Source organism: Coregonus clupeaformis, chromosome 15 (assembly GCF_020615455.1).
Source record: "Coregonus clupeaformis isolate EN_2021a chromosome 15, ASM2061545v1, whole genome shotgun sequence".
Taxonomy (NCBI): domain Eukaryota; kingdom Metazoa; phylum Chordata; class Actinopteri; order Salmoniformes; family Salmonidae; genus Coregonus; species Coregonus clupeaformis.
In genome coordinates, this window is record NC_059206.1 from 64,556,588 (window position 1) to 64,567,511 (window position 10,924).

Sequence of the window (10,924 nt, forward strand, 5' to 3'; positions counted from 1 at the left end):
CCCTGTCTCCTCCCCACCCTGTCTCCCTGTGCCTCCCACCCCTGTCTCCTCCCACCCTGTCTCCCTGTCCCTCACTGTCTCCTCCCCACCTGTCTCCTCCTCCCCACCCTGTCTCCCTGTCTCTCCCACCCTGTCTCCCCACCCTGTCTCCTGTCTCTCCCACCCTGTCTCCTGTCCCCACCCTGTCTCCCTGTCTCCTGTCTCCCCCACCCTGTTCCTCTCCCTGTCTCCTCCCCTCCTGCACCCTGTCTCCTGTCACCCCGTCTCCCTGTCTCCTCCCCCTGTCACCCCTGCCCTGTCTCCTCCCCACCTGTCTCCCTGTCTACCCTGTCTCCCTGTCTCCTCCCCCTGTCACCTTCCCTGTCTCCTGTCTCCTCCCACCCTGTCACCCTGTCTCCCTGTCACCCTGCTTCCCCCCACCCTGTTCTCCTCTCCTGCCCCTGTCACCCTGTCTCCCTGTCTCCTCCCCACCCCTGTCACCCTGTCTCCTGCTCACCCCTGTCTCCTCCCCTCCTGTCACCCCTGCTCCCTGTCTCCTCCCACCCTGTCACCCTGTCTCCTGTTCACCCTGCTCCCCTGTCTCCCTGTCTCCCCTGTCTCCTCCCCTCTCCTGTCACCCTCTCCCTGTCTCCTCCACTCCCTGTCACCCTGTCTCCTCCCTCCTGTCTCCTGTCTTCACCCTATCTCCCTGTCTCCTTTCCACCCTGTCTCTCTGTCTCCTCCCGCCCCTGTCTCTCCCACCCTGTCTCCTGTCTCCTCCCCACCCTGTCTCCCTGTCTCCCTCCTCCCCACCCTGTTCTGCCTCCCCACCCTGTCTCCACCCTGTCTCCTTCTCACCCTGTCTCCCTGTCTTCCCTCCCTCACCCTGTCTCCTGTCTCCTCCCTTCCCCTGTCACCCTGTGTCTCCCCTCTGTCTTCCTGTCTCCCCTCCTCCCCCACCCTGCCTCCCTGTCTCCTCCCCTGTTCACCCTGTCTCCTGTCTCCTTCCCTCTCCTCACCCTGTCACCCTGTCTCCCTGCCCCTGCTGTCTCCCTGTCTCCTCCCCACCCTGCTCCTGTCTCCTGCACCCTGTCTCCCTGTCTCTCCTCCCTGTCTCCCTGTCTCCTGTCTCCTCCCCACCCCTGTTTCACCCTGTCTCCTGCCCTGTCTCCTCCCCCCTGTCTCTGCCTGTCTCCTCCCCTACCGTCTCCTGTCCCTCCCCTTCACCCTGTCTCCTCCCCTCCCTCGTCCCCCTGTCTCCCTGTCTCCTCCTCACCCTGTCACTCCTCCTCCCTGTCTCCTCCCTACCTGTCTCCTGTCTCCTGTCTCCTCGCCACCCTGTCACCCCTGTCTCCTCCCACCCTGTCTCTCCTCCTCCACCCACTCCTGTCTCCTCCCTCACCCTGTCTCCCCTGTCCCTCCACACCTGTCTCCTCCCCATCCCTGTCTCTGTCTCCTGTCTCCTCCCACACCCTGTCTCCTCCTCACCTGTCTCCTCTGCTCCTGTGTCCTCCCCACCCTTTCTCCCTGTCTATCTCCCCCTCCTGTCTCCCTGTCTCCCTCTCCTCCTCCTCCTGTCTCCTGCCCCCCCTGCCTCCCTGTCTCCTCCTGCCCTGTCTCCTCCCACACCCGTTCCCTCCCCACCCTGTCTCCTGTCACCCCTGTCTCCTGTCTCCTCCCCACCCTGTCTCTCCCCTCGCCTTCCCCCACCTCTCTCCCCTCCGTCACCCTGTCTTCCTGTCTCCTCCACACCTGTCTCTCCCACCCTCCCTCCTGTCACCCTGTCTCCCTGTCTCCTCCCCACCCTGTCTCCTCCCCACCCTGCCTCCTGCCCCGCCCTGTCTCCCTGTCTCCTCCCTCCTGTCTCCTTCCTGTCTCCTGTCACCCTGCTCCTGTCTCCTCCCCTCCCTGTCTCCTCCCTCCCTGTCTCCTCCCCACCCTGTCTCCCCCCCTGTCTCCTACACCCTGTCTCCCTGTCTCCTCCCCACCCTGTCACCCTGTCTCCTCTCCTCCCTGTCTCCTGTCTCCCTGTCTCTCCCCCTGTCACCTGTCTCCTCCCTGTCTCCCCCCCTGTCACCCTCCTCCTGTCTCCTCCCCCTGTCACCCTGTCTCCTGTCTCCTCCCACTCCTGCCTGTCACCCTGCTCCTGTCTCCTCCCACCCTGTCCCCTGTCCTCCCCACCTGTCTCCTCTCCACCCTGCTCTCCCTGTCCTCCCACCCTGTCTCCTTCTGTCACCCCCCACCCTGTCTCTTCCCACCTCTGTCTCCCTCTCACCTCCTTCCCACCCTGTCTCCTCACCTGTTCCTGCTCCATGTCTCCTCCCCACCCTTCCTCCACCCTGTCTCTGTCCCCATATCCCTGTCTCTCCCCCCTGTCTCCTGCTCCTCCACACCCGTCTCCTCCCCACCCTGCCTCCCCTGTCCCCCTGTCTCCCGTCCCTCCCTGTCTCCTCCTGTTACCCTGTTCTCCCCTGTCTCCTCCCCACGCCCCTGTCTCCTCCGTCACCCTGTCTCCTGTCTCCTCCATGTCCATACCTGCCCTCCCCACCCTGTCTCCTCCCCTGTCCCTCACCCTGTCTCCTCCCCCTGTCTCCTCCCACCCTGTCTCCTTTCCTCCCCTGTCTCCTGGGTCACCCTGTCTCCTTCCACCCTGTCTCCCTGTCTCCTCCCCCCTGTCCCCCTGTCTCCCCCCCTGTCTCCTCCCCACCCTGTCTCTGCTCCTCACCTCTTCCCTCCCCACCCTGTCTCCCTGTCTCCTCACCCTGTCTCCTCTCCCTGTCTCCTCCCCCCACCCTGTCTCCTCCTCCCTGTCACCCGCCTCCTGTCTCCTCCCCCTGTCACCCTGTCTCTCCCCCTGTCACCCTTCTCCTGTCTCCTCCCCCCCTGTCTCCTCCCTCTCGTCTCCTGCCCCCCTCCTCCCTGCACCCTGTCTCCCTGTCTCCTCCCCTCCTGTCTCCCCTCCCTGTCTCCTGTCTCCCTGTCTCCCTGTCTCTCCCCACCCTGTCTCCTGTCTCTCCTGTCACCCTGTCTCCCCCTGTCTCCTCCCCACCCTGTCCCTCCCTGTCTCCTGTCTCCTCCCTGCACCCTGTCTCCTGTCTCCTGTCTCCTCGCACCTGTCACCCTGTCTCTCCCCACCCCCTGTCTCCTCCCACCCTGTCTCCTGTCTCCCTTCCCCACCCTGTCTCCCTGTCCCTCCACCCTGTCTCTTCCCACCCTGTCTCCTCCTCCACACCCTGTCTCCCACCCTGTCACCTCCTGTCTCCTCCCCACCCTGTCTCCTCCCCTGTCATCCTGTCTCCCTGTCTCCCCACACCCTGTCTCCTCTCCCCTCCCCTGTCTCCTCCTGTTCCTCCCCCTGTCTCCCTGTCTCCTCCCCACCCGTCTCCTCCCCCCCTGTCTCCTCCCGTCACCCCTGTCTCCTGTCTCCTCCCACCCTGTCTCCTGTCACCCTGTCTCCTGTCTCCTCCCACCCTGCCTCCCCACCCTGCCCTGCCCCCCACACTGTCTCCCTGTCCTCCCCGCACCCTGTCTCCCTGTCTCCTCCCCACTCCTGCTCCCTGTCTTCTCCGCCCCTGTCTCCTCCACACCTGTCTCCTCTCCACCCCCTGCTGTCTCCTGCCACCCTGTCTCCTGTTCTCCCCACCTTCTGCTCCACCCTGTCTCCTGTCACCCTGTCTCCTGTCACCCCCCACCTGCTCTCCTCCCCGCCCTGTCTCTGTCTCTTCCCCACCTGTCACCCTGTCTCTCCCTGTCTCCCTGTCACCCTGGTTCTCCCTGTCTCTCACCCTGCTCCTCTGTCACCCTTGCTCCCTGTCTCCTCCCCCCCTGCCTCACCTGTCCCTGTCTCTCCCACCTGTCTCCCCCCCCCTGTCTCCCTGTACTCCTCCCCCCCTGTCTCCCCCCCTGTCTCCTGTCTCTGCCATCCTGTCTCCTCCCCACTCTCCTGTCTCTTCCCCCCCCCTGTCTCCTCCCCACCCTGTCTCCTGTCTCTCCCCCTGCTTCGCTACCCTGTCACCCTGTCCCTTTCCTCCCTGTCTCTTCCCCCCACCCTGTCTCCCCCCTGTCCCCTTTCGCACCCCTGCTCCTGTTTTACCTCCCACCTGTCTCCTCCCACCCTGTCTCCCTGTCTCCTCCCCATCTGTCTCTTCCCACCCTGTCACCCTGCTTTCCCCACTGTCTCCTCCCACCCTGCCTCCCTGTCACCCTGTCTCCCTGTCTCCTCCAACTCCTGTCTCCCTCCCCTGTCTCCCCTGTCTCTTCCACACCCTGTCTCCTCCCACCCCTCACCCTGTCTCCCTGTCTCCTCCCCACCCTGCCTCCCTGTCACCCTGTCTCCCTGTCTCCTCCACACATTCTGTCTCCTCCCACCCTGTCTCCCTGTCTCTTCCACACCCCTGTTCCTCCCCACCCTGTCTCCTGTCCCCCCCTGTCTCTCCCTAACACCCTGTCTCCTGCCCTGTCTCCCTGCCTTCCCTTCTCCCCTGTCTCCTCCTCCTCACCCTGTCTCCTGTCTCTTCCACACCCTGTCTCCTCCCCACCCTGTCTCCTGTTCTTTCCCCCCCTGTCTCTTCCCTACCCTGTCCCCTGTCTCCCTGTCTCTTCCTGTCCCTGTCTCCCTGTCTCTGTCTCCTCCCCCCTGTCTCCCTGTCTCTTCCCTGTCTCCTCCACCCTGTCCTCCCACCCTGTCTCCCTGTCTCCTCCTACCCTGTCACCTGTGTCTCCTGTACCCTTCTCCTGTCACCCTCTGTCTCCTGTCTCCTCCCCACCCTGTCTTCCCTGTCACCCTGTCTCCTGCCCCACCCTCCCTGCCCTGTCTCCCTGTCTCCTCCCCACCTCCTGTCACCCTGTCTCCCTGCTTCTCTCCCTGCCACCCTGTCTCCTCTCACCCTGTCCCACCTGTCTCCTGTCCTCCCTGCTGTCACTCCCTCTGTCTCCCTGTCACCCCTCCCCTGTCTCCTCCCCTCCCTGTTCCTCCTCCCTGTCTCCTGTCTCCTCTCCTCCTGTCACCCTTTCTGCCTCCTGTCTCCTTCTCCCTGTCTCCTCCCCACCCTGTCACCTCTTCCTGTCTCCCTGTCTCCTCCCTTCCCTGTCTCCCTGTCTCCTGTCTCCTCCCTGGTCACCCTGTCTCCTGTCACCCTGTCTCCTGTCTCCTCCTCCCTGTCCTGTCTCCCCCTGTCTCCTCCTCCCTGTCCCCCTGTCTCCCTCCTCCCTCCTGTCACCCTGTCTCCCTGTCTCCTCCCTCCCTGTCTCCCTTCTGCTCACTCCCTGTCTCCTGTCTCCCTGCCCTCCTCCCTGTCCCCTGTCACCCTGTCTCCCTGTCTCCTCCTCCCTGTCTCCCTGTCTCTCTGTCTCCTCCCCACCCTGTCTCCTGTTCCTCCCCTCCCTGTCTCCCTGTCTCCACTCCCTGTCTCCTGTCTCCCTGTCTCCTCCCCTCCTGTCACCCTGTCTCCTGTCTCCTCCCCTCCTGTCACCCCTGTCTCCTGTCTCCTCCCGCCCTCTCCTGTCACTTCCCTGTCTCCCTGTCTCCTCACCCTGTCACCCTGTCTCCCCGTCACCCTGTCTCCCTGTCACCCTGTCTCCCTGTCTCCTCCCCTCCCTGTCACCCTGTCTCCCTGTCTCCTCCTCCCTGTCACCCTGTCTCCCTCTCCCTCCCTGTCACTCCTGTCTCCCTGTCTCCCTGTTCTCAGCCCCTGCCTCCCTGTCTATCCCCCTGTCTCCTGTCTCCTCCCCTCCCTGTCATCCTGTCTCCCTGTCTCCTCCCCCCCCTGTCACCTTGTCTCCCTGTTCCCTCCCCTCCCTTCCTGTCACCCTGTCTCCTGTCACCCTGTCTCCTGTCCCTCCTGTCCCTGTCTCCCCCCCTCTCCCTGTCTCCTGTCCTCCCCACCCTGTCTCCCTGTCACCCCTCCCTGTCTCCTCACTCCGCTCCCTGTCACCCCTGTCTCCTTCCTCCTCCCTGTCTCCCCTGTCTCCTCCCCCTCCCTGTCTCCTTCTCCTCCCCCTCCCTGTCTCCTCCCCACCCTGTCCCTGTCACCCTTCTCCCTGTCTCCTCACCCTGTCACCCTGTCCTCCCTGTCTCCCTGTCTCCTCCCCTCCCTGTCTCCTGTCTCCCTGTCTCCTCCCCACCCTGTCACCCTGTCTCCCTGTCTCCTCCCCTCCCTGTCCTCCTGTCTCCCTGTCTCCTCCCCCCCTGTCTCCTCCCCACCCTGTCTCTTCTCCTCCCCTCCCACCCTGCTCCCTGTCACCCTGTCTCCCTGTCTCCTCCCCCTGGTCTCCTGTCACCCTGTCTCCTCTCCTCCGTCTCCTCCCCCCTGTCTCTTCCCTGTCTCCTCCCCACCCTGTCTCCCTGTCACCCTGTCTCCTGTCTCCTCCCCTGTCTCCCTGTCACCCTGTCTCCTGTCTCCTCCTCCCTGTCTCCTGTCTCCTCCCCCTGTCTCCCTGCTCTCCCTGTCCCTGTCTCCTCCCCTCCCTGTCTCCCTGTCTCCTCCCCACCCTGTCTCTCTACTAGACCCAGTATGGGAACCCCATGATCTACGTGACAGAGAACGGGGTGTCAGAGAAGGTGCAGAGGTGCACAGACCTGTGTGATGATTGGAGGATGCAGTACTTCAAGGATTACATCAATGAGATGCTGAAGGGTGAGGAACCTATCTATCAGAGGAAATAACATCCTCTTAATATTACCTTGAAGAAAGGTTTAGTACACTGTAGAGAAAATAATAGAAGATTATAGAGGTTTAGTAAAACGTGAATTACTTGTTATGAATAAAAACTGTTTTAGTGAACTGGTATCATTTTAGGACAAAACAGGTGTTTTGAGTGTGTTGGAAGTTTCACTGTGTACTCTGTAGCCCCGTGTAGCTCAGTTGGTAGAGCATGGCGCTTGCAACGCAGGGGTTGTGGGTTTGATTCTAACGGGGCCAATATGAAAAAATAAAATGTATGCACTCACTAACTGTAAGTCGCTCTGGATAAGAGCGTCTGCTAAATGACTAAAGTGTAAAAAAAATGTAAAAAATGTACTCTAATGATACTGGGCAAATTAATTCCTATAGCACCCTCTGTTGGTCTTTTCTCCACATGACAGCCGTTAAGGACGGAGTGAATGTGAAGGGCTACACAGCCTGGTCGCTGCTGGACAAGTTTGAGTGGGACGAAGGCTTCTCTGAGAGGTTTGGCCTGTTCTACGTGGACTTCCTCAACAAGAATAAACCACGTTGCCCAAAAGCCTCTGTTCAGTACTACAAACGCATCATCAGCTCCAATGGATTCCCCAACCAGAGAGGTACAGTCTGTCAGTCACAGACACCTGTACACACACTGATATCAGGCCTATTCTATTTGGTTCAGAACTGTTGAAGTTTTCTTCTAAGTTTTCCTCTGTGCTGTTTTGTGACAGACCTTTTTTTTACGGGCTGTATTAATACATATTGATTGATTGGTTGGTTGATTGATTGGTTATTTGGTTAATTTATTTTTATGGTCTCTCTACAGGTGGAGAGCTGGAAAAGGAAAGCCACAGAGACATGCTCCTCCAGTAACCAGCTGCTAGCTGCAGGTCAGTACAGTACAGTAGACTACACTACAACCCAACACCGCCAGAACCCAACACCGCCAGACCCCAACACCTCCAGAACCCAACACCGCCAGAATCCAACACCGCCAGAATCCAACACCGCCAGAACCCAACACCGCCAGAATCCAACACCGCCAGAATCCAACACTGCCAGAACCCAACACCCTCCAGAACCCAACACCGCCACACCCCAACACAGCCAAAACCCCAACACCGTTAGACTCAACACCTGCAGACCCCAACACCTCCAGAACCCAACACCGCCAGAATCCAACACCGCCAGAATCCAACACCGCCAGAATCCAACACCGCCAGAATCCAACACCGCCAGAACCCAACACCTCCAGATCCTAACACCGCCAGACCCCAACACCGCCACACCCCAACACAGCCAGACCCCAACACCGCCAGACTCCAACACCGCCAGACCCCAACACCTCCAGAACCCAACACCGCCAGAATCCAACACCGCGCAGAATCCAACACCGGGAGCAGAACCCAACACCCGCCAGAACCCAACACCGCCAGACCCCAACACCGCAGACCCAACACTACCAGGACCCCAACACACCAGACCCCCAACACCACCAGACCCCAACACCACCAGACCCCAACACCACTAGACCCCAACACCACCAGACCCCAACACCACAGACCCCAACACCACCAAACCCCAACACCACCGGACCCCAACACCACCAGACCCCAACACCACCAGACCCCAACACCACCGGATCCCAACACCACCAGACCCCAACACCACCAGACCCCAACACCACTAGACCCCAACACCACCAGACCCCAACACCACTAGATCCCAACACCACTAGACCCCAACACCCCCAGACCCCAACACCACTAGACCCCAACACCGCCAGACCCCAACACCACCAGATCCAACACCACTAGACCCCAACACCACCAGACCCCAACACCACTAGACCCAACACCACTAGACCCCAACACCACTAGACCCCAACACCACTAGATCCCAACACCACTAGACCCCAACACCCCCAGACCCCCAACACACTAGACCTCAACACCCCAGACCCCAACACCACCAGATCCAACACCACTAGTCCCAACACCACCAGACCCCAACACCACCAGACCCCAACACCACCAGAACCCAACACCCCCAGACCCCAACACCCCAACACCACTAGACCCCAACACCACCAGACCCCAACACCACCAGAACCCAACACCCCCAGACCCCAACACCCCAACACCACTAGACCCCAACACCACCAGACCCCAACACCACCAGACCTCAACATAGCCAGACCCCAACACCACCAGACCCCAACATAGCCAGACCCCAACACCACCAGACCCCAACACCACCAGACCCCAACATAGCCAGACCCCAACACCGCCAGACCCCAACACCACCAGACCCAACACCACCAGCACCCAACACCATCAGGCCCCTGGGTCAGTACAGTACAGTAGGCTACACCCCAACACCATCGGACCCCTGGCTAAAATACATTATGGCAAAGACTTTCCAATACTTGAGCTGCGATTGACTTGATTTTGTAAGCCCCAGTACAACGGACTCAATAGAATAGTCCCAAAAACGGGAACTCCAGCCTAAATCAAGCACATACTTTCAACTTGAAATGTTTAACTATTTGAAAGTATTTTACATAATGTATGTCACTCCGCTCCAACAACTCCAGCATGCAGGGACATTGGGCTGAATCTGGCTGCCAGGGCAAACAAAGGAACATTCTGACTCTAATTGGCACTTTTCAACAAATAGTTGAACTACAAATAGTTGAACTGCAAATAGTTGAACTACTACAAAAGTACATGGGAAGACATTCTCTAACAGGACTTTTCTTTGTTTGCCCCTCCAGCTAGAAGAAAGTCCCAGCAGGACAATAAGGAACAGGAAGGGATGCCAAAGGTTTGGCCAGTGCATGATGAAGTTTAGGTAGGCCTACTTAGGACTCAATTAGTTATTATTTTTGATTGACTGACTGGTGTGTAGCAGACCTGGGTGTGAAATACATTCACCAAATCATTTGCTAATCATTTAAAGTGTTGAATTTTGAGGTGTGGCTGATTTAGCACTTATCGGACTATTCGCTATTTGCTGCTGAGTAAATTTCAGCTAGTAGTGCAGAGTGGTGTAGTCATCTATGTGTTATTATAAACATGTATTTAGCCGCTTTGCCTTCTGTTTGCTCTTTAGGGTGTAGGCCGGGTTACTGTTAGGGCTTTATAAATACATTTAATGGATTTATTGTGTTCAAATGATTATTCCAGATCCGTTGACGAGCCACATGGAGATGGTAACAGAGATCGTGGTTCCTACAGTGTGTACTCTCTGTATTCTCCTGGCTGCGGTCTTCCTCATGTTCCTGCGTGGGCCGTTCCAGAACACTGCTGTCTTCTCATGTTCCTGCCTGGGCCAGAACACTGCTGTCTTCCTCATGTTCCTGCTGCGTTGGATTCTAGAACACTGCTGTCTTCCTCATGTTCCTGCTGCGTTGGGCGCTTCTAGAACACTGCTGTCTTCCTCATGGTCCTGCTCGTTGGACGCCTAGAACACTGCTGTCTTCCTCATGTTCCTGCTGCGTGGACGCTTCTAGAACACGCTGTCTTCCTCATGTTCCTGCTGGTTGGCGCTTCTAGAACACTGCTGTCTTCCTCTTGTTCCTGCTGCGTGGACGCTTCTAGAACACTGCTGTCTTCCTCATGTTCCTGCTGCGTGGACGCTTCTAGAACACTGCTGTCTTCCTCATGTTCCTGTTGCGTGGGCCTTCAGAACACTGCTGTCTTCCTCATGTTCCTGCTGCGTGGACGCTTCTAGAACACTGCTGTCTTCCTCATGTTCCTGCTGTGTGGACAATGATAGCGGTATTTTTTATAACACACAGTTCATCTATTTTATATACATTTTGCAACAGATACAAACCTGGACACCGGACACATTTTAAAATGGAACGATAGAGACTCCATGTTAATAGAGTGTTAATATACATTATTATCTGTATCTTGAAAATCTAATTAAATTGCAATAAATATTCTACAACCTGTTTGGAAACTGTTTGACTCCTTATAGGCTGCAGGTGTTGTAGAGAGAATTCAGGAGAAGATGAGGCTTCAGAATCTTATATAATAGTCTATACAGTATCAACATTATAGTGCATTTAGTCAAATATAGTCATATTTTCTATATGAAAGATGGGAGATGAAGACATCAAAGATAATTTCAATGAGCAGAGTTAAACATGACCCTCTAAATCTGGACTTATTGATAGTCAAATCAAATCAAGTCAAATTGTATTTGTCACATGCGCCTAATACAACAGGGGTAGACTTTACCGTGAAATGCTTACTGACGAGCCCTTTCCC

The 10,924-nt window shown here is 57.8% G+C and overlaps 1 protein-coding gene and 1 non-coding gene across 2 annotated transcripts; both read left to right on the top strand.

The window, feature by feature from the left end:
• The first annotated feature begins 6,441 nt into the window (after positions 1–6,441).
• On the top strand, positions 6,442–7,410 carry LOC123481213 (lactase-like protein). Its single transcript, XM_045225475.1, has 3 exons — positions 6,442–6,614; positions 7,064–7,261; positions 7,376–7,410. Exons 1-3 carry the CDS (start codon positions 6,503–6,505, stop codon positions 7,408–7,410), a joined length of 345 nt encoding a protein of 114 aa, XP_045081410.1. The 5' UTR covers positions 6,442–6,502.
• Positions 7,411–7,455: 45 nt separating this feature from the next.
• LOC121546373 lies at positions 7,456–9,923 on the top strand. Its single transcript, XR_006661829.1, has 3 exons — positions 7,456–7,534; positions 9,421–9,497; positions 9,833–9,923. It is a non-coding gene; the product is annotated as an uncharacterized LOC121546373 (transcript).
• Positions 9,924–10,924: the final 1,001 nt, after the last annotated feature.